Source organism: Daphnia magna, linkage group LG8 (genome assembly GCF_020631705.1).
Source record: "Daphnia magna isolate NIES linkage group LG8, ASM2063170v1.1, whole genome shotgun sequence".
NCBI classification, from domain to species: Eukaryota; Metazoa; Arthropoda; class Branchiopoda; order Diplostraca; family Daphniidae; genus Daphnia; species Daphnia magna.
In genome coordinates, this window is record NC_059189.1 from 9,383,936 (window position 1) to 9,411,384 (window position 27,449).

The following is a 27,449-nucleotide window of genomic DNA, read 5'->3' on the forward strand; positions in this document are numbered from 1 at the left end:
ACACATAAAGAAAAAGGAAAAAGCCGAGAAACTAATCACGAAACTCAAACCAGAATAAGATTGATCTTAACGCAATCCCGTTGACGACAAGACGACCATAAGCAACCGGTTTTATAGGTTTTTTGGTTTTCTTATTGATTTTTGTTTGGTCATTTGCATGTCCAGTAGTTATGGATAAACACACGCAAACTAATAAATCAGAAAAAAGCATCTTAAAACAAAATACGTTGTTGCTTTGGCACTTGTTTCACCTGAATTTGGACCATGATTCGTCAACACATTATCGGATTGAGAAATCACTGGAAGTCGTTCGTCTTGTCCGTTAATGGACATTTGAAGAGCCTCAACCTTTCAGCCGATATCCCCATCGAGAAATTCACGCAATCAAAGAGCGATAAAGAAAGGATTATGATTCTTTTCACGTTACAGGTCGCTCGGTTGCCATCCGTTCATCGCAAGAGGTCGCGAAGATCGACGATGGTTTTCACCACATTTGTCTGCGGATCGGAAAGATGATCTCTGTCTCTCGATAAACGTATCACGAATCAAAAAGAAATTCAAATGGAGTCATCAAATGCGTATAGGAATAAAACGGGTCTATTTAGCCAATAACAAATCAAAGTGACCTAGAAAAAGACAAATGTGGACACTGGACAGCGAGAAAATGAGAACTTAACCGCACACAGCGATTGGCCAACATCTGCCGTCGCTTTCACGCCACTCATCCGCTGTTTCGAAACGCAAAGTCATCTCGCCTTTATTATTGATACACGAATTTCTTCATTTCCTCGTGAACCTATGGCGCCCCGCTCAATTCTGCGTCGGGGTTCGTATTTATTTATTCATTTTTTTTTCTTCAAAATTGTTACGACCAAACAATAAAAAAAAAGAAAAGAAAAAGAAAATTGAGCTTACGATTGTTACCGCGATCATCCCGACAGTCGTGCCCTCCGGCGGTTTCCATTTCCGCGGGTCATTTGAACTTTTGCTTGACCCGCCTCCCGGCTAACATCAAACAAACCAAAAGGACTCCAAACTGGCGGCGTATATATATTTAAATCTCTTCACGCACAAGTTGTTTAAACTAGAGGGTTCCCTCGCCAATCAGACAGCAAAGCTGGACGTCGTAACGCTTCAATGATTATCTCGGTGCCCGCACAGAATGGTGGTCGAAAAGCAGAAATGAAAGAAGAAGAAGAAGAAGAGGATGAAAAAAATAAAAGAGAAATGAAAGGAAAAGAAAAAGAAAAAAAAAGAATGAAAGGGAGAGAAAAAGAGAGGGGCCCACATCCGGTCCAAGTATATATATATACGTACTATAGCTATATACGCTGTTCATCCACTTGGAACGATATTTTAATGAATATAAGAAGAGGTGGTGGTGAACTGGTGGTTGGTCCCTTCTTTTCTTTCCTTTTTATTTTCAGGTGCTTCGACACTCGTTCCAGGTAGGGCGAAAAAAAGGAAGAGGAGGCCAGCAAATTGAACAGCGCTAAATACGGGGTTGCAGCGCCAGACCCCGTCGTGACGCCACTCTCAAGTCTCGGCAACAGGATGCGGCTGCTTTTCGGTTCGTTCTTCTTCGATTTTCAAATAGGCAAACTGAGATTCGTCGAGTTCCTTGCCGTCCTTTTCTTCTTGCAATGAACACCAACTCTGCCAACAGGTGGCCATAATTATAAGCAAACGCGCTTGTATTGAAGGTAAAACGTGATGGCCAACATCGTTCAGTGACGTCCGCTTATGAAAAGAGAAACATTTTCATTTTTATTTTTTTAGATGAGCCAAGGGTCTACATCATAAATATTCTAACCGCAAAATGATTAAGCTCAGCCTCTCTCTGACCTTCTTGCTGTTGTAGTGAACTGATAATACGGTGGTTGAAGTGGGGCTCTTTTATGTTACCTGTTTTGTTTCAAATCGTCTTTTTCTTATGCGAGAGCCATCTAGAAGACAACTATTCAAATGAATCGACGAGGATCGGACTAAAAAAAAAAAAACAAGATCAACTGCGCGTTATACGAAAATATGAAAATGCTGAAAGACGATACGCATCTCGTCAGGTAAAGCGTAACCGGAAAAAATATCATCGTCTGGAATGCCTTGGAAATGGCTTACATACAAGACGCAGAAACCGTAATACTCACATGGACGGTAGCTGATGTAAAGGCACAACGACACGTCAAAGGGAAAACGAAGGGACATATAACGAACGATCACCTCGTTGCCTAAGTTGAATAGCGATGATACTTGGTTCTACCTCGATGGGTCTCGCGGTATATAGATATGTTTTCGTGTCCATTCAAACAAACATCGCTCGTCTATTGTATGGGGCTCTACTGAATATATAGAGAAGGTTATATAGAATACAGCCATAAACACACAGCACATCCACGTTACTGTGTATAACATCAAAAGAATTCATGCATGACAAGAGTTGAGGTCGCATTGTGGTTGATTCGCTTGTTGTGCGATGGGAATCCGTAACTAAACAACCGTCGCTGTTTTTTTGTTGTTGTATTATTTATATTTTTACACAGCAGTGGTCTACCTGTTTTTGCTCTCTTCTCTTTCATTTGAATGTCTCCGTTTGTTGTTCGACATCGGATATATATCCTGACGTATCGATGACTGCGACAGATCTGACCTGAGAAGGTCTATGCACGACACACGTCATGTGATACGAGTGACATGTAAGTTGAGCCAAAAACGATGTGACCAATAAGCAAAGGAGACCACCTACCACGAATCAACACTTCTGTTGAACTTATGATGAGAGAAAAACGATGGCGGTGTTTGTTTGTTTGTTTTTTTTCTTTCGTTTTTGCCGATGTGAACGTGAACTTTGTGTACAAGGTCGGACATCATTGAAGTGCGTAAAGCCTGTAAACGGACTTTACGTTTTATGTTTGGAAGTTGCCATAAGGTGATGTGTTATGCAACTTTCTATACCCCACCTCTCTTAAAAAAATGATCGCCTATCCTCCACACTTACCTGCGTCCTTGCAAGTGGCATTTTTTTAGGGTGGTGGAACGAAACATTCGTACAAAAAAGAAAAGAAAGGGCCTTTCACATTCGTTTCTCTTGGATGCAAAATAGTTTTGCTTTCCTCACCCTAACCTCATTATCTTATGCTCCAATGGTCCACTTTCAGTTTTCCATTATGTTCGATTGTTTCCATTGTTGTTTGAATTTCGATCGCGCAAGGATGGCACAATAGCACAACTCACTCCACCATTCGTGCAAGTGTGGTGCGTTTGAGCCAAATGTCTGACGTAAATCGTTTCAAACAGCTAATTAGAGAGACTGATGCCTAAAGTCGTTCAGATGTCTCAGTTGTTAAGTTTGCCGTCCATTTTCGACAAAGTGAACACGTTGTTTTTGCTCGGGTACATCGTAAGTGTCTTTGACAGTCGGCCAACACGATTTCAGTGTTATTTCGAGTGCGAAGGATTGGATGTGTGTGTGTGTGTCGGATGCGGAGGCTGAAGTCTTGAGTTACTCGTAAAGGGAGGGCTTTTATGTAACTATAATAATAGACTACTCATCTGGGAATGGAGTTTGGATGGCGTTAGATGATATGAAAGCCAAACGATGTGTCGTTTGGACTCACTTGGACATTACAACCCTCCATTATACCATGTGCGTGGTAAAAACATCTTCGTTCAACTGTTTTTGGTGTCATCATCCGACGTTTTGACGTTCCCGTAAAGGTATAGGACGAATACAATCCCTTTAGAGTAGAACGTGAAACCTTTTCTAGCTGTGGTAGTTGATTGATGAACGATCTTTTCAGATCACAAGAATTATTTATCATAGTAGACTACAAGCGCAAATTATATCCCAACACAGGTTTTTTACGGTTCTCTGTCATATCATTGCTAATAAAACAACGCCATTTTATTTAGTTTAGGTTTCTGTACAAACGGCTGCCATTTCAACCAAAACAAAATTTCAAAAATTATTATTATTATTTTTTTTTAAATTCCAATCAGTTTTGAAATTTGCAGCGCCTAACGATATTGGGTTTGATTTTCCTACTCTAAAATGAATCGCTAATCAAATCGATTTTTACAGTTATTTATGGCCTAATCTGTGCCACCATTCTAAGGTATAGTCCACTTGAGCATTTTTTTTTTCATCGTTAACAACCAATAGTAATTACACACCTGTGGAAAAAGCTGTCAGTTGTGCTATTCGGTGCGTTGTGATGTAAACACGAAACCAGTATGAAATCCAACAAGGGACCGTATTTGCTTTTGAACAACTATTGATGGAAATTAAATTAACGTCTGTATGCGCAATTACGTATCCACCTCCTAAAACAATTTTGGCAGGTGGATGACAGGCGACCAATTTAATCTAATTAGCTTAACCCATTCAGGGAGGGAGGGACGTATAGAAAACACAGTTTTGTGTAATGAGGACGGTAGTCTACATATAATGAAACATTTGCTGAAATGTCATTCAGTGAGTAAATAGCCTAATAGCGGCTATTATAATTGTTTCTATTTCGATCGCGCAAGGATGGCCTGGCCCAATAGCACAATTTACTCCACCATTCGTGCAAGTGTGGTGCGTTTGAGCCAAACGTATGCCGCAAATCGTTTAATTAGCTCTTTAGAAAGACTGTCTCAATAGTCGTCTATAGCCGAATTCCACATTAAATGTGTAATTGTGTAACGTCCTAATAACTTTAAAGCAGTTTTCTACATTCGTCTAGATCGTTGTTTGCAAATGTCATTAGCCTATTAGCGGACGTTTCAATAACGAGTTCAAAATTAGAATGCAGTGAATTTTTATTGAGCTCTCATTAGTGGAAAAAGAAAACTATTCAAGACAACAATCACCAAAGTAGTAGTAGGGTAGGCTATATCATTAAAAATCGAAACCAAGCTCGTTTTCAATATTAAATCAAGGTTTCATGTAGTAGTCTAACAATTGTTTGCAAATTATATATATTCACGAAGAGGAAGTATAACGCTCTATCGTAACAGATTACGCTCTAGGTCTACTGAACGTTTGTTGAAATAATTGTTGCAAACAAGGAGAAGAGTGCACTACTATTTTCCCTCGTTTTTCATCTCGACATTCTTCAATCGAGTTGGAAAGAAGCCACAAATTCCTTGGTCATGGGGCGTAGGCTGTTTCAAAGTATCCGCTTTAGTCCTTTTCATAAAACAGTAATTTCCAACAAAATTGAAGGTGAAGTGAGTGCATAAATTGTTGTTAGCACATAAATTGGCACATTGGGAATAGGAATTAGCTCGTCTATAATATTCGATGTCGTTGCCAACAAAATCGCAATTCAAACGGTATATGAAGATGGTTACTGATGTGCCTAATGTGATTGGCTCGGTGATGTAAACACCTTGGCGATCGGCCATAATCGGCTGTTCTCCTTGGTCGTCGCCAACGACCAGTCCCATCATCAGTGCAATTAGTAAAACTGAAGCAAATTTCGGAGCCATTTTCGCCATCGTTTTCCTGTCGACTATTTTTGAATAAAATTTTAAACATTGATAATAAAAAAACCAATTCAATAAAAAATCTAAGTAAATTGAATTCAAACTGAGTGAATCAATTGCTGGAATGGTCCGAAAAGTGGCAAGTAAAACAATTGCGACTCAGAAATTCTTAGCAGCATTAAAACTAAAAAAATTCTAATCAAATCGGAAGCATGTAGAGTAGACCTACATAGTTTTACCGAGTAAGTGATAACTTACCGTCGATTTATACTATTAGGAGAGGACGGAAGAGAGAACTCTCGACGACGAGGTCCAGTAGGATGAAAAAAATATCCAAAATGGACCTCTTGTTATATAGTTGATGATTGGACCTCTATCAGAGTTATGAACAGGTGTTCGTTAATTGGTTTCACCTTCGTCATTCCACAAGTGGCCCATTTCCCTTCGAAGAGCTAGTGGAAAATAATTAACTGTATGGGCAAATGCGTGTCCACCTGCTAAAACAATTTTGGCATGTGGATGTCAGGCAACCAATTGAATCATATTGGTTTAAACCATTTCGGGAGGGAGGGACGTATAAAAAAAATAGTTTTGATGTGTAATGAGGGACAGTAAATAATGAAACATTTGCTGAAATGTCATTTAGTGAGTAAATAATAGCGACTAATTGTTTGAATTGCGATCGCGCAAGGATGGCATACAATAGCACAATTTACTCCACCATTCGTACAAGTGTGGTGCGTTTGAGCCAAACGTGTGACGCAAATCGTTTAAACAGCTTTTGAGAGAGATTGTCTATATAGCCGTCTATAGCCGAATTCCACATTAAATGTGTAGAGGAGAGTGGGGTCAATTGAGACACAGGGCAATTGAAACAAAAATAGTTTCTCGCACCGTATCAAAGGAATTTTCTTGAAAAAATTAGGGTAAATAGAATGAGGGGGTTTACAAGTTTAGAAAAATTTACGAGTTTTTTTATTTAAAACTTTTTAAGTTATCTTGAAAACACAACTTTTTCTACTTCGTCTGTTAATTTTGCTGTTTTATTTTTTTTGTTTTGAACCCTAAAGTGGTACGCTTTAGTAATAAAATTGGTTTTAAACGATTTGAAATTCATTTTTCTATAACTTAATGTCATTCATTTTTTTCCTGCATTCTTAAATAATTTTAAATAATTAAATGTAATGATGACCCTATTGTGGGGCAATTGAAACACTTTGTTAATATCCCCTGTCCGCCAGTGGGTGCATTTTTTTTTGCAAGTATTTGATGTAATTCATTTCAACAAATGTAAATCATCATATTAACACAACTATAATACTTCATTAGCTGTTTGGGATTTATTTGAAAAACATGTAGCTTAATGGGATTTTTTAAAATTTAATTATTTAAATATTTTAAACTTAAGTACGATATACCATAAGCATATGTAGAAAATCTATAAATTGCACTGTACCTTGTGGTAAAATTTGATCACACTAGCATTTGTGGATGCTGAGATATCGTGATTTTTATTTTATGCGGGTATAAAGAAGCTTCTTTATGGGAAAACCCACGTTGCAATTGCGTCGACCCACCGTTTCAATTGCCATGGATAATTTTTTCTCATAAAAAAAAATACTGTTTAGTAGCTGAGATAGTAGGCTACAATCCTATATAATTTTTATGTTAAAATTTTGAGTTTTGTTTTCAAGAGATACAGAAAACCAAAAAGTGTCTCAATTGACCCCACTCTCCCCTATTGATGTGTAACGTCCTAATAACTTTAAAGCAGTTTTCTACATTCGTCTAGATCGTTGTTTGCAAATGTCATTAGGCTATTAGCGGACGTTTCAATAACGAGTTCAAAATTAGAATGCAGTGAATTTTTATTGAGCTCATTAGTGGAAAAGGAAAGCAATTCAAGGCAACAATCACCAAAGTAGTAGTAGGGTAGGCTATATTATTAAATATCGAAACCAAGCTCGTTTTCAATACTAAATCAAGGTTTCATGTAGTAGTCTAACAATTGTTTGCAAATTATGTATATTCACGAAGAGGAAGTATAACGCTCTATCGTAATAGATTACGCTCTACTGAACGTTTGTTGAAATAATTGTTGCAAACAAGGAGAAGAATGCACTACATTATTTTTCCTCGTTTTACATCTCGACATTTTTCAATCGAGTCGGAAAGAAGCCACAAATTCCTTGGGCATGGGATGTAGGCTGTTTCAAAGTATCCGCTTGAGACCTTTTCATAAAACAGTAATTTCCAACGAAATTGAAGGTGAAGTGAGTGCATAAACTGTTGTTAACACATAAATTGGCACATTGGGAATAGGAATGAGCTCGTCTATGTTCGAGGTCGTTGCCAAAAAAATCACAATCGAAACGGTATTTGAAGGTGATTACTAATGTGATTTGCTCGGTGGTAAACAAATCTTGGCGATCGGACATAATCGGCTGTTCTCCTTGGTCGTCGCCAACGACGACCAGTGCCATTACCAGTGCAATTAGTAAAACTGAAGCAATTTTTGAAGCCGTTTTTGCCATCATTTTCCTGTCGACTATTTTTGAATAAAATTTCAAACATTGATCAATAAAAAATCTAAGTGAATTAAATTCAAAGTGAGTGAATCAATTGGAATGGTCCGAAAAGTGGCAAGTAAAACAATTACGACTCATACGTATACGTGATAACTTACCGAGTATAAGTGATAACTTACTGTCGATTTATGCTATGAGGAGAGGACGGAAGAGAGAACTCTCGACGACGAGGTCCAGTAGGATGAAAAACATCCGAAATGGACCTCTTGTTATAGTTGATGATTGGATCTCTATCAGAGTTGTGAATAGGTGTTCGTTAATTGGTTTTACCTTCGTCATCCCACATGTGACCGATTTCGCTTTCGAAGAGCTAGTGGAAAGTAATTAACATCTGTATGCGCAAATGCGTGTCCACCTGCTAAAACAATTTTGGCATGTGGATGTCAGGCAACCAATTGAATCAGATGGGTTTAAACCATTTCGGGAGGGAGGGACGTATAAAAAAAAAAAACAGTTTTGATGTGTAATGAGTGGGACGGTACATAATGAAACATCTGCTGAAATGTCATGCAGTGAGTAAATAATAGCGGCTATAAAAACGGTTAAATTATGTGTGCATTTTTCGTGGCCCCAGACTCGATTCAAATCGCTGCATACCTTGAATTGTTTCATTGGTGAGTTACCGGCTAACACGTAACAGCTTTTTTTAAAATGTTGCATACTCTTTTTTTGTCGGTTTTTGTTGTTGAACCATATGTCTATATGTTACTCACGTGTTTATATGATTTGCAGTGTACAAATTTCCCCAATAATATCAATTTGGAAATGAATTACAGTGACGCATCGCCAGCAACATGACTTTAGCTATTGCTCTGATCATCTTCAGTTGCTCGGCTTTACTTCCGAACGCTGCCGCCATTTTCTGGGGAGACTGGGGCCTGTTTGAATGCTGTCCCGACAACACGCCCGCAATCGGCTTCAAATTAAAAACTGAAAGGCCCCAGGGAAGGGGAGACGACACAGCCCTAAATGGCATTTCGCTCAAATGTCGATCGGATTCGTGGGTATCGTCCAGCGTAGGACCGTAAGTTTAAAATGTTTCCCCGTTCCTTTTTAGTCTATATACTATTTATTATACGGCATTCTAATGATGTACCAAAATGGTGGAGTCAGCTGGGGCAATTACGGTAACGAATTCATTTGCCCGGCAAATACGTTCCTGACGTCGTGCCAACTGCGTGTGGAAGGCCGTCAAGGACGAGGAGATGATACAGCGGCCAACAATTTGAACTGCAAATGCAGCAACGGTCAAATATTGTACGGCGATGGTACTCATTGGGGCGGCTGGATGGCCTGGTCTGACGAGTGTCCTACAGGCATCTGTGGTTTGAAAACTCGCGTGGAAGGCCGTCAAGGCAATGGCGACGACACAGCTCTCAACGATGTTTTATTTAGATGTTGCTAGATAATATACATTTCTGATAAATTCGATTCTTCTACGCTGGGTGGGGGCTTTTATTTACGCAATTATTTGTTTGAGGCTTAAATGCATTTATTGGAGACAAAATGTCATGGATTATTTGTTTTTGTTTTTTAATTGGTTGATCAAATAATTTGCATTTGGCATGGAAGATCATGTGGACAAACCGTTCAAGAGGCAGCAGTATATATGTTTGAAAACAACCTTGAGTATCATAAGAAGGATCGTGATTAAACGAATAAAGGTTGATTATTGATACATTTGATCCTTGATATTCCTGGTATACCGACATGATGGGCACTTAGTACGTTTTATACTTTTCAACTTCTAACTATTCAGCTTTGACCGGCTGAGACCGATTGACATTTGTACCTCTCCTGAATATATACAGTAGTTCTACTTCCTTGTCGCAGTGTCTCCAGCACTGAATGTTTGCGTAACAGTAAAATTCCGAGTGCTGTGCTTAATTATTCGGGATTTGTCAACTGTAATTATAATCATATTTGATTGGAGCTATAGCAAAATGGAATGGATAGCCTGTCCGAACACGCAGGCCTTTTGAACACTTTGTAAGGTAAGATAGGACCTGAAAGAAAACCATCAATCAAGTGGCTTTCTTCCCAAGTATCTTCAGTTTACCTCGTCACAACTCACCAGATTTAGGGGATAATGAATTTTTGACCAGCAGCAGGACGAGTCCACGTCAAACACAAAAGAAACACGTCGAAGGTAAAACATTATCAAGGGCGGCAATATAGCATCAAATTCACGGCCAGCTGCATTGAAACTTCTTTTTTCGGTTCGTCTAATTTGAAATTAGATCTAACCAAGGTAAATGTACTACTTGGAACACTGTCGTCTGTAGCCAAATTTGATTGTTCGGCATAATGGCATAGATTATATATTTTCGTCAAGGCTCGTCTCTTACATCGTTTGCAATTCCATCCGACAGATGCTATAGCTTATGAAGGACTAGATATCTCGCATGCGTAAACCGATTCGTCACTGATGGTTAGGTATGATTTTATCGTCAACCATTTTATGGAAATCTAACCAGCTTTGCATTTCGCTTCCTTGCTTTAGAACTGTGGAGAATGTTGTTACGCGACCAGAGATCAAAGAAATCCTATCCATCATGGCGTGGCTGACCCGTCAGTGGCGGAAAAAAGGGGTGGGGGAACCGGGAGATTGTTCAGTGAGAATTCGAGACCAACATCTGAGTAGTAGACAGCGAGATGCCTATCGGTTATCGGTCTTACATCCTGAATTTCTTCTGACCTATGCAAATTCCTGTTTCGAAGAGTTAAAGACATCGTTCGTAATATGCAATTTAGACAAGAACCGACAAGAACCAACGGTTCAGTCTCTTATTTCCAGGTACAGACCTAATCATTAAATTCTGATCAAATTACTATTTAATAATTGGAACTTTAGAAGGGATTGTGAAATTCGCTCAGTACCCAATAAATGGGATAACTTTGAGCTCAGCTTAAAATGTCCGGAATTAATAAGAGCATCTTAATAAAACATTAGCAGCAAAAATAAAATTAGCCTGAGAAGCGCATTTTTAACTGTCAAATTGTCTTTCCATCACATTGGAAACAATTGTGTCAGTTATGAATGCGCATTTCTACAACTGAAACGTTTTCAGATAACAAAATATTTTTTAGGGCAAATTTTAAAAGCTAGTTGAGAACATTAGTACGTCCTCGATAGTATAGTGGTCAGTATCCCCGCCTGTCACGCGGGAGACCGGGGTTCAATTCCCCGTCGGGGAGGATTCTTTTTTCAGTAGTACGGGCAAAACATTGGTTTTCGGTATTTAGGAGAAAATATATTTTTGTAATATTTAAAATTTTAAAACCAGAAATCTTAGGGGCTTTTTAATGTTTACTATACATTTGACGCAGGAAGTGAAATTGATAAAAACCACCAACTGCTAAATGCAGAAAATTAGAAACAAAGTGACCAAATAACAGGTAATACTACTGTTAAGATTTGGTAAGATTCACTACAATATGTATTAGAAATAAACATTGTCGCTCAGATTAATTTTCAATCTTGGTATCCTCACTATAAAACTTATTGTCAAATAATGCTGTAATGTTACTGCATGTATTGTTTGTAGCCATTACCGGAGACGAGACGATTAGTTAGTGCATAGAAAGAAGAACGCCTAACTGAGGATGCGAGAGGAAGGCGCTGAGTCGTAAGAAAATGTTCCCTCACACACCGAATTTAATAAATATGCACGTATCACACAATGAAATAACACAAAATAGCATATGAATTATTCATATTTTAGTGGTTGGGTAACACGTTATAAATTTTATTTCCCCATTTCTATTCGAAAATTGAAAAAAAAATTTTTGTCTCGAAATGGGAAAAATAAAACATTTATAAGTAGGTTACAACCACTAAAAATATAAAATAATCACAGATATGCAATCTAATACAGCAAAAAACCATTAATAAAAAAAAACTTAGCGGACCACGCCACTATGGGCATCCCGCCACGCCCACCGTCCTCCAGCCTTATGGCCCCTTCGTGGTCTCCACTTCGTTGTCTATGGTTAGTGTATCGCAGTAAGTTTTCCACTGACTGGGGGATATCAGATCACACCGTTTGGTGAACAATTAAAAAAAAGCTGCAAGGGATCTGAAAGGTAGTCTTTTGAATTTGAATTTTACTGCCAAATGCGGTACTCATAAGGTGACCATGACAACCGTTGGTGTACTTCTGCTTTGCCAAATGCAGACGTGAAAGACGTTTCAAATCGTTCGTCAAAAGAGAAACTAAAGATATCCACGTTTTTGTCGACATTAATCGTCGAATTTGTATTAACTCTTCAATTTCTGGGTCGCTCTTCAGCAATCAAGTTCTGATATTGCCCTCTTCTTGACACATTAATCACGAAGGAAATGGAACAGTTATTTGAACTTCGCCCGCGAAAAGATTTACTAGATCCTACCTTCGAGGGGTACAAACTGAGTTTGGATTCATTGCCTGTTTACAAACATGAAGTGCCTGTAGCTGTTGAACATTTAAAGCCAAATGAGGAGCAGTTTTCTTTTCAACACGTTAAAACGTTTGGGCTTCACAATCACTTGATTGATGACCCATGGTCTGATGAAGTTGCTTTTTTTATATCAAAAGATCTGCAAATCTTCAAGATTAACCTGCATTCTTTGGTTACTTAAATAAATTTATTCCTCCAATTACATTTTTATAATTCAAAAATTCTGCAGGTTAGTCAAAGCCCGGAATTCAAGTCAGTATGGCAATTGCCACGTCATCTTGAAAGTAGGGATGGTTGGTTTAACGCATCCTTGAGCTTTGCTGGCCCAGAGCTAGCAGTTGTTACTGATGGAGGAGGTGTCTTACACATTGTAGACACAGGTGTCCGCACCCCAGCAAATTCCCATCTGTGGCAGGTCTGTACACACATGTTTTATTGTAATGAATACTGTCTAATGGTTTCTATGTTGTTTAAGGCAAAATTCTCTAGTGAAGATTTGGGCAATAGTGAGCCATTCAAGATTACTCATTCCATGCTTAATACTACAGAAAGTAACCAATCAGAGACTCTTTCTGTTCTGGCTCTTAAAGTTGAATCTATTGGTATGTTTATTACTGTGTATGATAATCCAAGAAAAAATGTTTCATGATGAAATTTTTTAACTGCAGATAAAGTTGAAAGCCAAATTGCCCTGTCAGTCTTTGGTTGCAGTGAGAAGGAGACTCCATTCATTAATTGTTTGGAATGGGTGCAATATGAACATGTAGACGGACATTGGTCTTTCAAGCAACTCAAGCGTTTAGCGATACCTCACGGCTTAGATTACGCGTCTGTTTTGAGCCCTGGTAAAGCGCTATGCCTTATTGCCCGAGAACCTCTTGGCATTATATTCGATTCAAAGAAAAATGTTGCTGCGCCTTTGGAAAATAAAGAAAGGATGCAAGGTATGTATAAATGTCTAATTGCCTACTTTTCGTTGGACTGGAATTTACTCAATTTTCTCCTAGATGAAACCGAAACTAAGGTTGCTTACACTTGGACAGAAAGCCCAGAGGAAGTGACTGTATGGATGACATTTGACAAACATACGTCGAAGCACGATTTGGTCGTTAAAATTGAAAGCCAGACATTAAAAGTAGTGTACAAACAACAAACATATTTGGATGGTGAGTTGGCTCATCCAATTTCGGTCGGATCGAGTACGTGGACACTGTTGGATGGGAAACTGGAGTTTATCTTATCAAAGGTTGACAAGTCACTGAGTTGGAATCATCTTATCCAAAGTGATCTTCGTGGTCGCAAAGTCCTTGACGCCGAAACGGCGGCCGATTATGAGAGCGTAATTAACATGACCATGAAAGAAACGGTATTACATTGCCTGTAAAAATTTTATTTGTTTCGGTTTGTCACCAATTCCCGAATTTCTAATTAGCAAGCAGAGGGCGGTGGTCGACCTCCTGTCTTCAGCAGTGAACAACTAGAGGAATGTGATGATATGCCCATGGACGAGTCGTGTGTCTTTCGTTTTGATGGAGAAACTAACAAATTCACGCACAAAGTATGCAAAAGGCTACGATACTCGAATTCATTTGAAAGGAAAATGGCTTTAAACTGCATGAATTTTTCTTTTGCAGGCAATACTGAGCGGACAGCTTCTGTTTTTTACTCAGTCGGCTCCTGGGTTGGCACCAGCCTTCTGTTTACGTCACGACGTCGATGGTCTTATTTGGCAGCCAATGGGAGACGAACTAGAACAATCGTGGGGATGCCTGCACACGGCTGCACTTCAAGCCCTGGGCTACATCCAGGCTTCCAAGGAACAACGGAAATTCACCGTAGCACCACCTAGTAAAAAACCTTAGCAAAAACGACTGAATAGACCCACTAAAATGTTTCAAATTCTGTAGATATGACGTACGCAGCTTTGTGCGATGCCTTCAGTCATGTTTACATATACCGCCAGTCAAATTGCACTTCGACTGGAGTGGAAATGGTGCATCGACCTACAGGCCGAAGGGTGGGTAACATTGCTCGTCAACAAGTTCTCAACATCGATAGTTCAGAAGAATGTCTCGGAGCTCTGGCTACGAATAGTTTTTTGCTCCTTCTGACATCCTCGTCTCTTTTTTCTATTCGTGTGAATAGTGATTGAAACTCCTAATCTATCAATTGCTTTGCGTGATTGATCAATACATTTTCTGTTTCAAATTCAATTTTTTTTACTGATTTCATTTTCAAGAATTTAGAAGCGAATCTCAATTGAGGAAAAAGAAATGTTGAATATTATAATTAGAAAGAGATTAAATAAGCCAGACGCAAAACCCAGTATGGTCAGCAGTTCAGCACCAAAGTCTATTCAGAGCGATAGATCTACATTAAAAGATCAGGCTTTAATTTAGCTTGATTGCTAGCGCTAAAAACCCATCCAAGCTACGGAACGCCACTTGACTCACTTTTTAAAATACAACTCTTGTTCGCTAGTTAACCCTTTATTTCGGTAATTTATAGATAGCTTAAAATGTCATCTAGTGGTCAAAGTTGACGACCACAGGAGGGATTTGAATAGACCTCACCCTCAAAGAAGGAGGAGTCTAACTAAATATTGCATTGTATTTTTCGATCGATTGTTATGCCGTCCGTGAAAACAAGTCAGCAACTAGCACCAGTGTGCCCACTTTTGGTGATTTGTCACCATTTTGGTGATTTCGGGCTGTCTGATGGTGTTCAAATGGTGTCAGAAAATAATGGTGATTTTTGGGTGATTTTTGTATTTTTTGGGAATTTTTGGATATCAAAAAAAAATTTATTTAAGTTGCTCAAATTTAAGGTTGAGATTTTAATTTTTAAAATTTTAATTAACCAAACTTGGCAACCGATGGGGTAGTTGTGAATTGATGATGAAAAGTCAGCTTCAAAAATCCAATTTCCAAAAGAACTTGTCATTTTAGCCAAAAATGTTAAATCGAACGCACCAATTATCCATGAATAGTGCGCCGTTTTCCCTCATTCGTTAACACAGAATACCAAATGTAGAAATTGTTTTTAACACTTACAAGCAATGCTTAACCTGTAACTTTAATTTGAGTGTGTTTTAATTGATACATAAACAAGAATTAACGCTTTTCAACCTTTTAAAACGTTTTTTTGTATTAAAAACTAAAAAAAATTTGGTGGTGATTTTTTGGTGTTTTTGACTTTGGCGAATGGTGATTTTTCCGAAAATCTGGCAACTGTTTGGGGATTTCGACTACCAAGCAAGTGGGCACACTGACTAGCCAACACAAACTTCAACTGTTCACGGACTATGTTCCGATCTCGCTGTCGTCTAAATCGGACCTTCTAGCGGGAAAAATCGGATCTATGTCCGATTTTTCCACAAGATGCCATTTTATATTCTTTCACTAGACGGCTCTAGTGATCGGACGTACATCCGTTCTCCAAAAATTTCGAATTCAAAATCAATGGGCATTATTGAACGGGCATTGATCCGTTCACGGAAACGCTAATTCGTCAACAACCGGTCCGTGGCGGGCGTTCCAATTTTGTGTGATTGTCATTATTTACGTTTATTGTTTTTGTTTTTTCTTTTTATTTGTTGTATTTGTGTTTGTTTTTTTTAAATCTGTATATATGTTTAAAAGAATACAATTTTTTAGTGAAAAAAATTGCTGTATCCTGTATTTTATTTCTTTTAGAACCACGAAACAAATTTTACATTACAACAGAAGTAAGAATATATTATTATTTGATAGGTAATATTAATGAATTTCTTACCATTTAACGAATTTTATTTAGGATTAGTGAAATGCATAAAATTTTTACAGTCTTACTCAGCCAAAGCTTTAAATTTGCATTCAGTGTGTTGGCTGCGTTTTCCATCCACGTTGGGAAGTACACTTTTTTATTAAGAAGGTAATCTATTGTGGCATTGTAAAAAAATTAACACACTTATCAAACAGGTAACTTATTTCAAAAAATTGTAATGTTATAGCCCTGACATCACTCTTTTATTTTCCCTTTTCCAGGTATCGGAATCCCACTAGGTTGACCGGGGCAACAACAAACAATTGAATAGTCAATTAGAAAGCAACCTTCTAAGCCTAGCATCAATAACTAAGAATAAACCATTAAAGCTAATTAGGTATTTTTTTATGTAAAAATGTAATTAAATAATGAAATAATCAAAACAATTTGTTCGTGTCACTCTTCACTCATTGTATTTGCTTTATGTTCTTTATGAATAAAACACTGTATGCTTACTCTTTAAAACAAATTGAGTTTTTATTTAAAATGTATTTGTGTTAACATACATTCTTGGTAATTTAAAACGTTGGAATAATAATAATGAGAAGTTAGAATTCAAATTTGAATTACGCGCGTCATCAAAATGGCCGCCGCAATGGATGCCGGGAAGGGGCCAAGGGGGTACATTTTATTGTAATTTGCGGTTCTTAAACTATAAAAATCGAAGTAAATATCACATCAAAACATGCTAGAGATAATAAAGAATCTCAATAATATATTTTCTGTTTATTTTGGTGTATATTAGAAACCAAACAACGTACCCAAAAATATCTGTTTTTGGCCCTCCCCCCCCTCCCCTAAAATGTCATAAAATAAAATAATTAATTACGAGCTAAGTTTTCAGCGAATTTTCGTAAGTTTTACGGCAATCGATAGGTATTTAAAAGCGCTATCTATTTGGTGAATTTCATCAAAAAATATTGAAAAGGAAAAAAATTCGAAATGAATAAAATTTTTTTCATTTAATCGATCAAGCGCAGTATTGGACCTAAGCGACAAAACGCAAAAAAATTTATTTCATTTAGAATTTTTTTCCTATTCAATATTTTTTGATGAAATTCACCAAATAGATAGCGCTTTTAAATACCTATCGATTGCCGTAAAACTTACGAAAATTCGCTGAAAACTTAGCTCGTAATTAATTATTTTATTTTATGACATTTTAGGGGAGGGGGAGGGCCAAAAACAGATATTTTTGGGTACGTTGTTTGGTTTCTAATATACACCAAAATAAACAGAAAATATATTATTGAGATTCTTTATTATCTCTAGCATGTTTTGATGTGATATTTACTTCGATTTTTATAGTTTAAGAACCGCAAATTACAATAAAATGTACCCCCTTGGCCCCTTCCCGGCATCCATTGCGGCGGCCATTTTGATGACGCGCGTAATTCAAATTTGAATTCTAACTTCTCATTATTATTATTCCAACGTTTTAAATTACCAAGAATGTATGTTAACACAAATACATTTTAAATAAAAACTCAATTTGTTTTAAAGAGTAAGCATACAGTGTTTTATTCATAAAGAACATAAAGCAAATACAATGAGTGAAGAGTGACACGAACAAATTGTTTTGATTATTTCATTATTTAATTACATTTTTACATAAAAAATACCTAATTAGCTTTAATGGTTTATTCTTAGTTATTGATGCTAGGCTTAGAAGGTTGCTTTCTAATTGACTATTCAATTGTTTGTTGTTGCCCCGGTCAACCTAGTGGGATTCCGATACCTGGAAAAGGGAAAATAAAAGAGTGATGTCAGGGCTATAACATTACAATTTTTTGAAATAAGTTACCTGTTTGATAAGTGTGTTAATTTTTTTACAATGCCACAATAGATTACCTTCTTAATAAAAAAGTGTACTTCCCAACGTGGATGGAAAACGCAGCCAACACACTGAATGCAAATTTAAAGCTTTGGCTGAGTAAGACTGTAAAAATTTTATGCATTTCACTAATCCTAAATAAAATTCGTTAAATGGTAAGAAATTCATTAATATTACCTATCAAATAATAATATATTCTTACTTCTGTTGTAATGTAAAATTTGTTTCGTGGTTCTAAAAGAAATAAAATACAGGATACAGCAATTTTTTTCACTAAAAAATTGTATTCTTTTAAACATATATACAGATTTAAAAAAACAAACACAAATACAACAAATAAAAAGAAAAAAAAAAACAATAAACGTAAATAATGACAATCACACAAAATTGGAACGCCCGCCACGGACCGGTTGTTGACGAATTAGCGTTTCCGTGAACGGATCAATGCCCGTTCAATAATGCCCATTGATTTTGAATTCGAAATTTTTGGAGAACGGATGTACGTCCGATCACTAGAGCCGTCTAGTGAAAGAATATAAAATGGCATCTTGTGGAAAAATCGGACATAGATCCGATTTTTCCCGCTAGAAGGTCCGATTTAGACGACAGCGAGATCGGAACATAGTCCGTGAACAGTTGAAGTTTGTGTTGGACTAGCACTAAGAATTTCCAGCGGTTTCACTAACTGTTTTGTTTGAATATAGCAGCGAAATTGGAGGTCTCCGGAAATTGAATGTTGGTATAATTTAATGGAGAGCATCGCGTTACTTTTGGTTTGATTACCAGGTTCCATTTAATTTTTTTTTCTAACTCCTTCTAACTGCCGACCGTTGTTGCAAAAAAAAAAAATGGCGCCAGCCGAGGTGCTGAAAATTTAGGTCGTTTGGCGTTCCGTAATTGTATGAAGGTTGACTTTCAATTTTTCACTAGACACAGATAGTAATTTGAATGGTACTGTACAGTTTATTTGCATGTTATTTCTTTCAGTTTTTATTTGATTTCATACAATGTTTTTGTATCTTTAGGTGCAGTTCCATCCGCAGCCTTCCAGTGTACAAAAATAGACAATGGAAAAAATCTTAAAGTGTAAAAAGATGTTAAAGGTATTTGAAAAATGTGTAGTCATGTTAATAAAGTGACTTTTTGGTATTCTTAAATTAGCAGGAAAAACCTAAAGTTGGAGGACAATTCATTTGTTTTTCGTTACTAGTTTTCTTTTCTTCCAAATCTTCAGCTTCCCAGGCAGACACACATCTATAAAGCCATGGGTGATAGATGATATTCACAGGGGGCACGACTGTGTGGTAAATTGGTTTCACTTTTACAAAGCCAAACAGGTATAACAAAAATGGCATTTAAAAAATTTTTATATAGAATTATGTTGCTTCTTTGCTTCATTGGACAGCAAATTAAGATCATGTGTCTACTGTGAAAGAGATCATGTCTCTCAATGAAAATTACTCTGTTTGCGACATCAGACCTCCCCAGTGTGTCATTCTGAAGCAGAGCTCTTGAAATCAAGTTTAACGTTTTGTAACATCTTAGTCCAAAGCTGAAGTTCTAGGTCTGTCGGTTTTTTCTTCTTGTAAACCCATGATTAAAACTAATTGAAGTGCAGTTTATTGTCTTGTTTTAGAAGTATTAGAAAAGTCGTTGCTTTTTGGTTAGTTTCTTCGCCGTCCGATGCATCAATTGGAATGATATTCACTTCCTCGACATCATTGTTCACGTAATTTAATAACTTTGGGCTACGAAAAAAGTTGTACTAATCTTCAATTTTTAAAAGAAAACTTTGATGCATTATTCTTATCTCGAGGTTATATCGATCCTCAAAGGTAAATCGGAAGAGGGTTTTCTTTTCCTTGACATAAGAACGGAAATTTAAGCATTAGCAAGTCATCCGAATCCAAACAGATCAAATGCACTAGGTATTCCGCCTCGTCCAGCAACTTAGCATCCAACAACAGAATGTATTAAAGAGGAAAGTAATTGACCAAATGCCGACTCTACGATTTTCATGTAAGATGAATGTTATAAATCCAAGGAGATCTGGTGAGCAGGATGCAACGAACTATGTCAAACCATTAGCTGAATACAATGAATACCATCAGTTCCCCAGAACGAAAGGTAATACTATTGATTACTCTATTGAAAACAAACTTGATAGAAAAACATTAAATATTGATCCATGTTTCGTTTCCTTTACGTAGGTTAATAATCATACTGAATCAAAAGAGGCATCAAGTTAAACGAGATTTTAAAATGATAACGCCAGCAGTGCAGTGCTGAGCTTGTCTTTATTTTGCCCGTAGGTAACTTTTGTATTGAATTATGTCTTATCAAATTTTCTTTCGTTTTTAACTGCATTGCATTTAGCAGAAAAAGGTTTAAACAGTAGAGGAAGTAGAGGAAATTGCCGTAAAACCGGTTTTGAAAATGTCGAGCACGGAATAAGCGAACGGTATTTAGGCAGATTATCGTGCACTCAAAGATAAAGAGTCAAATTTAATTATATTTCCTCGACAGATTTTACCTGACAATTCGCGTGAAACGTTCTTTGATTATCTACTGTTAAGGACCTCAATGTATAAAATACGTCGCGTTCGGGAAGTACCGCAGTGACTAGTGCGGGTTAAAATTGGCCACAACTCGTATATAGCAGGCTAACTTATCCCATTTGAAAGGTTTCGGAAAAAAAAAGATCTGTAGTGAAGTCCTGTCAATATTTTCCCGAAGCGCATTCAAGAACGGGGTTTAACATCTTGCATAGTTATAGGAAACAATAAGAAATAATTAATATCACACTTATAAGCAGCGAAACGAACAATGGAAAGTTCTGAGAGAGCTGGATCTTAGTCAAAACGTTCCCTTTCATCGTGGAGTTAAATCATCTTTTGTTTTTTTCCCAATTGGTGATGTGTTTCTTGGTAAAAGAAAACTCACCAGGAAGTCAGGAACTGGGCATAACTATAGCATAGGCTAACAAATTTACGTTTCACAGAAACTGAGGAAGAAGCACATGAGGTAGCCGATTTTGAGAAGTAATCTGTAACTGTCCCGTGCATCACTTGCGGCATCGCTGTTACGGCCAGTAATCCAATCCGACAACTGGAGCCACGTACCAACAAATACGAAAGCCATGTCCCTCGGCTCAACCTTCCAACCCTAAAAAAAAGCCGACGATGTTATGTGACTTGGTAATCCCAGTAGCCGAAGATGCTGCAAGCTACTTCATCTTGTATCCGGAGTATTGGCAAGATCCTAAGAAGGTAATCTTACGAATTCGTTTCCCTAGCCACATGTTGAAATCTGTTGTTTTCTAGTTAGGTCAATGACACTGATGTATGCTGATATCCTTAAGTACGGGAAGTCTTTGAAGAACCTGAAAATCCATCTTATTCACTAACAGAAGTCTCAATCGTAACTGGGAAAGAAAAAATCAAAATGGAAAAAGTACGGCAGTGGCTTAAAGTTGATGATTTATTCTCAAATGAATGACAGAATTCGACTGCCATGACTCGGCAAGCTGGACTTTTACGAGTTAGACTTCAGTCAACTTCCATCCATGAATCGATGCAGCAGCAATACTCCGGACACACTGCTGAAAGAGCACACACACGGCTGAAACCGGCGAGGTAATTGCAGCCAATAAAAACGCCTTTAAAAAAAAACAATCACATGTGTACATATACAATTTCCTCGTTTTTTGCTGTTTTATACAACTGCCAATTGATCCTCTGGTGTCACTTTTCCCATGACTTTGAAGTTGAGGAATTCCTTTTACAACTCGTGATGGTTGTAAATTAGGATAACAGATGGCGGAACTGCGCCTCTGTATTTGTTTTGTGTGTGACAAGTGAAACCTATGTATGAATATTTGTGAACTATGTTACATTCCATTGATAAGTTTGATCAAATTAAATGGTGTGATTTCAGCTATTGGGAGTTTTTCATTCATTCCTGTGTTTTTGGAGTGAGAAAAATCAAGTGGATAATTTTGTGTGCAACGGGTAAACTTGTGATCAGCTATGCCAGCTGCCTGATCCAAACTATTACTTTTACATTCCCATCATGCTATTCTATTGCACATTGAGAGGTATTAGACATAAATTTCAGCACTCAAAATTCAATAGCCATGATTCTGCTTTTCAGAAGTAGTTGATGAAACCTAAATAGCAAAAGATACTAACCGTGAGGAAAGGTTTGAAATGACACAAACCATATGAACTGGAATACCATCATGATAATAACATCATTGTGCTACTCTACTCATTTATTATGTCCTGTCAGTTTTGGTCTGAAAAATGCACCGTATTTTGTGTTGCAAACCTTTTACCACAACAATTTCAATAATCTTCTCATCATTTCTACTTAGCCTATCAAGTGGCAGGATTTTGAGTTGCAAGGTGTGGTATTAGACTTGTATTTTTGCAATCAGAATCGAATTGGCATGTTTGTGCTTTTATTTCTAGCTCATGTACGTATCTAAAATGAAAAGTATGCTGGCCTTGAAGGGAGATCTCCAACAATCCAAAATCAATGGATTTGAATACCTCAGGTCATTCTATACTCTTTGCCCACTCATCATCTCATGTAATTTTCAATCCGTTAAAAGCAGACAGTTCTTCTTTATTGTATTGTCAATGGTTAGCTAACAATATTTTCACAGCCTCCCTTTATTTCTACTTTAACAGCCAACACATTCTTCGCCTTGCCCGTCGCCCAGTCTTGGCTTCGCCCATCGCCCAGTCTTGGCTTCGCCCATCGCCCAGTCTTGGCTTCGCCCATCGCCCAGTCTTGGCTTCGCCCATCGCCCAGTCTTGGCTTCGCCCATCGCCCAGTCTTGGCTTCGCCCATCGCCCAGTCTTGGCTTCGCCCATCGCCCAGTCTTCGCTTCGCCCGTCGCCATATCTTCGCTTCGCCCGTCGTCTCGTCTTCGCCTCTTGGTCACCCCCTCTTCACTTCATCGCCTCGTCTTTGTGGTATCGTTGTATTTTGTAATGTGTAATTGTATAGTGTTAATTAACCCGTTGGCTGCCACCCACTTTTATCCTTTTTTTTTAAAAGCTTGTTAGGGTCCGGCAGCGCTGTTCTGCCCAATGGTCTATATGCCATGGGTGGGACAGTTGCACAAGCCGTGTGGCTCAAAGTCGATCGTCGAGGCAATCTACCAGTAGGGACTTTCCCTTTTTCGATGCTTTGATGGTTGTCTGGAGAGTACATTCTCACAAAAGATTCTGTTATCGTGTCAGCCCGGATTTGTCGTAGGACAAGTCTCCCTTGGTCGCTATCCATTAGATAGCGATTTAGCTAGAGTGTAGATTTATTGGTGTGGCAGCCAACGGGTTAGTTTTATTTAAAATGTATGTTTTGTATTATGTTGTATTGTATTGTATTGTATTGTATTGTATTGTATTGCAAAATGGAATATCTTGTGGTGGATTTGTGGGTGGATGGAGGGACAATAAAGACTTTTACATATATTTCAATTTTGAATTTATTTCCGTGAATATATGTAGGAACTTGGGATCGAACCCTTGACCATCGGTGCATGAGTCCAATGCTTTTCCATAATCCCAACTTTAACATGCTAATAATATCAATTTATTCCTTAATGACCTTGTTTGTAGTGCATAAGTAGATATGCCAGCAAATGTCGACAATGTCTTTTAAAGACACAAATAGCATATTGGTTGAGTGCTTGCCTGTGATTCTAAATGACTAAGGTTCGATTCCGAGCAAGAGCATGCCACTTCATCAATATCGTGGTGTATGGTTAATACCAAAACATGTGAATACATTACAAATACCACAAACGAAAAAATTTGGACAAAAATTACATTTTTTTTTTCATTTTCTTTATTGTTGGTACATTATACATGTACAACAAATTTCACTGAATTGAACCCCCGGGGAGATTACCCGGGGAGTGGCTAAGAGAAGCCGGAAAAGGATGGAAGGTTTCGGACAAGTTTTTACGTGAGCGATTAACCGTTAATTCGGATTTGTGGGTAGCCTCTTCGCCCTCCAATGATATCATAGAACTTGAGGACCCCCACGTCCCCTTTCCGGACAGCGCACTCACAACCTTTACTGCTGATCACAGTAGGGGCATGACCCCCTACGGGCTTATCACGAGTCAAGGGGAAACGGGGCCACAGAAAAGAAGGGAGCCCAGATATGCAATTCAATTAAAATATATATATAAATAGTATAATGTGGAAGGAAATAAATGAATCTTGAAATTGCCGGTCGTCCTTCCAAACAGTATCATTTTTTAAAATCTCTTGTCTCAACCAGGAACTTTTTCCAATCAATCATTTTACATCTAGGTAGAAAAAGCAAAAACATATCAATGTAAAAAAAAATCTTTGAAGCAAATTAAGAAACTTGCCTTACATAAATTCTACGCTGAGCATATTTCTAAGTTAAAGTTTCAAACTAAACTGCAGATCTAATTACTGCATAACATAGACGGTCGATAAGTTATCGACGATAACAGATCCTGCAAGAACTTCCTTAAGGTAAAGAAAAAAAAAAAGTTCAGTTAAAAATTCTGAATATCTATCTATCTGTAACAAATACCTTCTATGGTATTTTTTTTTTGTATAATGCCAATTGAAGGCTTCACAAAGATCTATATTTTGAATACAAAAATAGGTTACAATTGAATGAACTGATTCCAAGTATTCATATGAAAGTAATAACATTATGCAGCACACAATAGTACTTACATCATAGAGTACATAATACCACATGCACATGATACTTCAAAATCCATTTGTAGAAGGAAATAGTTTGGTTTTCAAAGTAGGAATCTATAATCTGATAAAACACTCACAACTTCAAATTGGAAGCTCATTCTGAAATGTAAATATATTAAATCTCGTTATCTGCTTGTAAAAAAGTAAAAAAACATTAATTCAGATCTATGTTGTACATGTAAAAATAAACCTGAATACCAGCTGTATATTAGAAGTCGTCAATTTATAGAATCCTTTTTCCAGGATGATAAAATATCACTCCTGGTTTTCCAAAAGTAGGCAAAATTTCCTAAAACATTATTATAACCAAACTCAAACAAACTGACATACCATGAAGGTAATGAAGTAGTGTGAAAATTGCATATGGATAATAAGAGTGGAGAAAAAAACCACAACAAAAACACAATTTCCAACGATAATGTTGTCTCAGGGGTTGATGTATTTATGAAGCACACTGTAAGGCTGCTGATAGTGGGTTTACCTGGAGAATGAAAACATTGTGTGACAGAAAATTGAACTGAAAGAAATAACATGCAAACATATTGTACCATAGGACGTCTGGTGGCAATACACCTTCAAACAACAATCGAGTGTATCAATGGACTTCTCTATTGTTAAGGAAGGGACTGTTTCCCTATCCCGCCTTGTTAAAGGGTGTCACTGTGGGCTATTTTCATGGAAAAATAAAAAAATACACCATTAAATGCAGCTTTAAAAGGCGATTGTAACCATCAAATTTTTTCTTTATAAAACGAATCATTTAAGAAGATATTGCGATTTAAATTTTGGTAGGAGGGAGAATTGGGCGGGCTGCCGGTGCCATCTATCAACCAAAAATCGCAAGTTCTTGCTGATTGACAACTGAACTCGAAATTGTCGGTGCCATCTATGAACTAAAATCGCATGATCTTGCTGATTGACAACTGAACTTGAAATTGTAGAAAGAAAACAAGCAATGAGTTAGGATTTTTGGCTCCCAGATGGCACCGGCGGCCCGCCCAATTTCCCTATTTTCTGATAGAAAATATTTAATATCTCTTTAAAGGTTAATTTTCAATATAGGGACATTTGGTAAGTCAATAATTATTTTTTTAAACTGTATTTAATATAAAATAAAAAAAATTACATTGGTGGCATAGGAAATGTCGAACAGTCCCGTCCTTAACAATAGAGTAGTCCATGGTGTATCATGCTAATAACCGTAATATTTATCATAGACGCACATCAACGCCATCTAGTTTTTCTTCCTGAAACCCAAAGAAATAGATTTTACTTCGAAATCAATACAATTCTTGCTTTTAAGTGCTTGAACTTTACTGATCTCAAATAGTTGAATCCAGTTCAAAACATAAAAACCTAGCATATCAAGTACTAGTGCAAGACGAGGCGCTAAAACATTTGTAGCTAAAACTGTCGTTGCTCGTAGTGTCAGCCTGTACTATTGATAGCGAAAAACCACGGAAAAATAGCTGCACCACCAAAACGTATGCAATAAAACTATTTGAAATTGTTGGAATAATACAGCTCATTTTTTATGTTATGCAAATTGTCGTGACGTTGTTATGACGTGTTTTAAGCCAAAAGTCGGATTAAACCAAAATCGTGATTTTGGTTCTGTCATCCAAACTGTCACATAAAGCCTCGCTTACACTAGAGGTTCTTCTTAAGTTTTTAGTTCCTTAATCTTTTAAGTTCTTAAGAAGTTAAGCTAAGTTTTTAATTTTTCAACTTACACTGTCAAGTGACTTTTTTTTTAAAGAAGGCGGAGTTAGTTTTCGTGCAAACGCAAATAAATATAAGCAGACGAAGTGCTATTTTTGTGTTGATGTTGAGCGTCATCAAAATGGATAACTACGATTTTTACGTGTACCAGTGGAAACGAAATGTGTTGTTGGATTCACAGCTCTTTTATTTGCGGTAACTCTACTTAAAAAGAAATACCTTATTCGTAAAAGATATCCGAAATAAAACTACAAATATAAAAACCTTTGTGGTTGCACCAGTGCAAAAAAATTTACGAAGAAGTACGCACTAGCCGAATATTTCTATTGGCTAGAGCTTAAACTTTCCTAAAAGTTTAACAACTTAAAAGCTCAAGTATCAAACCAGTTTGATATTTAAGATATTAAGCTTTTGAGTTATTAAGCTGTTAAACTTTCAAAAATTATTAGTGTAAGCCAGAAACTTAAAAGCTTAAGACCTTAACTTCTTAAAATTAAAAGCTTAAAAGCTTAAAAAACCTCTAGTGTAAGCGAGGCTTAAGATACACCTTTGTCATGTCAACATGAAAATATATTCTATGACTCAGGAAAATTTGCGATTTTTGACGATTTTCGGGTATTTTCAGCTGACAGATGAAATCAACCCCAAATTTGACGGGGATCACGAAAATGTGATTTTTTTTTCTGACAGATCAACAAATAAGGAGTTATTTGGCATTTAAAAACCGCAAGTAAAACCGTAAGTTGAAATTCCGGAAATCGAAAAAATAAGCTTTGTTCTCCTTTAAATGGTTAACAAGATTTAAATAGTTTAAAAAGTAAACCATTG

General features: G+C 37.2%; 2 protein-coding genes, 4 long non-coding RNA genes and 1 other non-coding gene across 30 annotated transcripts; 4 read left to right on the top strand and 3 right to left on the bottom strand.

Moving 5' to 3' along the window:
• Positions 1 to 4,782: 4,782 nt before the first annotated feature.
• LOC116929500 lies at positions 4,783 to 5,958 on the bottom strand. The gene is made up of 2 exons (XR_004397881.2): positions 5,728 to 5,958; positions 4,783 to 5,495 (listed from the first exon to the last, which is right to left on the bottom strand). It is a non-coding gene; the product is annotated as an uncharacterized LOC116929500 (long non-coding RNA).
• Positions 5,959 to 7,319: 1,361 nt separating this feature from the next.
• On the bottom strand, positions 7,320 to 8,428 carry LOC116929506. The gene is made up of 2 exons (XR_004397904.2): positions 8,177 to 8,428; positions 7,320 to 8,017 (listed from the first exon to the last, which is right to left on the bottom strand). It is a non-coding gene; the product is annotated as an uncharacterized LOC116929506 (long non-coding RNA).
• An 87-nt stretch (positions 8,429 to 8,515) lies between these two features.
• LOC116929508 (vitelline membrane outer layer protein 1 homolog) lies at positions 8,516 to 9,735 on the top strand. 2 transcript variants are annotated; one of them, XM_045177615.1, is made up of 3 exons: positions 8,516 to 8,671; positions 8,834 to 9,081; positions 9,171 to 9,735. In XM_045177615.1, exons 2-3 carry the CDS (start codon positions 8,852 to 8,854, stop codon positions 9,460 to 9,462), a joined length of 522 nt encoding a protein of 173 aa, XP_045033550.1. In that variant the 5' UTR covers positions 8,516 to 8,671; positions 8,834 to 8,851; the 3' UTR covers positions 9,463 to 9,735. The 2 variants fall into 2 exon arrangements, with proteins under 2 accessions (XP_045033550.1, XP_045033551.1); XM_045177616.1 differs by having other exon boundaries at positions 8,594 to 8,671; positions 8,790 to 9,081.
• Positions 9,736 to 11,183: 1,448 nt separating this feature from the next.
• Positions 11,184 to 11,255, top strand: Trnad-guc. The gene has a single exon. It is a non-coding gene; the product is annotated as a tRNA-Asp (tRNA).
• An 810-nt stretch (positions 11,256 to 12,065) lies between these two features.
• On the top strand, positions 12,066 to 14,710 carry LOC116929437 (nudC domain-containing protein 1). Of its 3 annotated transcripts, none has more exons than XM_045177636.1 (8): positions 12,070 to 12,669; positions 12,727 to 12,912; positions 12,973 to 13,099; positions 13,166 to 13,441; positions 13,505 to 13,836; positions 13,930 to 14,055; positions 14,132 to 14,345; positions 14,405 to 14,710. In XM_045177636.1, exons 1-8 carry the CDS (start codon positions 12,400 to 12,402, stop codon positions 14,647 to 14,649), a joined length of 1,776 nt encoding a protein of 591 aa, XP_045033571.1. In that variant the 5' UTR covers positions 12,070 to 12,399; the 3' UTR covers positions 14,650 to 14,710. The 3 variants fall into 3 exon arrangements, with proteins under 3 accessions (XP_045033570.1, XP_045033571.1, XP_032792568.2); XM_032936677.2 differs by having other exon boundaries at positions 12,074 to 12,669; positions 13,505 to 13,863; XM_045177635.1 differs by having other exon boundaries at positions 12,066 to 12,669; positions 12,727 to 13,099; positions 13,166 to 13,863.
• Positions 14,711 to 18,497: 3,787 nt separating this feature from the next.
• LOC116929487 lies at positions 18,498 to 23,564 on the top strand. 21 transcript variants are annotated; one of them, XR_006650106.1, is made up of 15 exons: positions 18,498 to 19,086; positions 19,161 to 19,238; positions 19,297 to 19,439; positions 19,510 to 19,699; positions 19,754 to 19,864; positions 19,922 to 19,970; positions 20,050 to 20,262; positions 20,346 to 20,447; positions 20,512 to 20,596; positions 20,662 to 21,062; positions 21,137 to 21,404; positions 21,459 to 22,231; positions 22,288 to 22,541; positions 22,608 to 22,728; positions 22,830 to 23,564. It is a non-coding gene; the product is annotated as an uncharacterized LOC116929487 (long non-coding RNA). The 21 variants fall into 21 exon arrangements; XR_006650100.1 differs by having other exon boundaries at positions 19,754 to 20,262; positions 21,459 to 21,770; positions 21,902 to 22,231; XR_004397866.2 differs by having other exon boundaries at positions 19,754 to 20,262; positions 20,662 to 20,887; positions 20,951 to 21,062.
• Positions 23,565 to 24,220: 656 nt separating this feature from the next.
• On the bottom strand, positions 24,221 to 25,786 carry LOC116936243. The gene is made up of 7 exons (XR_006649999.1): positions 25,448 to 25,786; positions 25,230 to 25,380; positions 25,098 to 25,160; positions 24,870 to 25,028; positions 24,721 to 24,772; positions 24,535 to 24,653; positions 24,221 to 24,463 (listed from the first exon to the last, which is right to left on the bottom strand). It is a non-coding gene; the product is annotated as an uncharacterized LOC116936243 (long non-coding RNA).
• Positions 25,787 to 27,449: the final 1,663 nt, after the last annotated feature.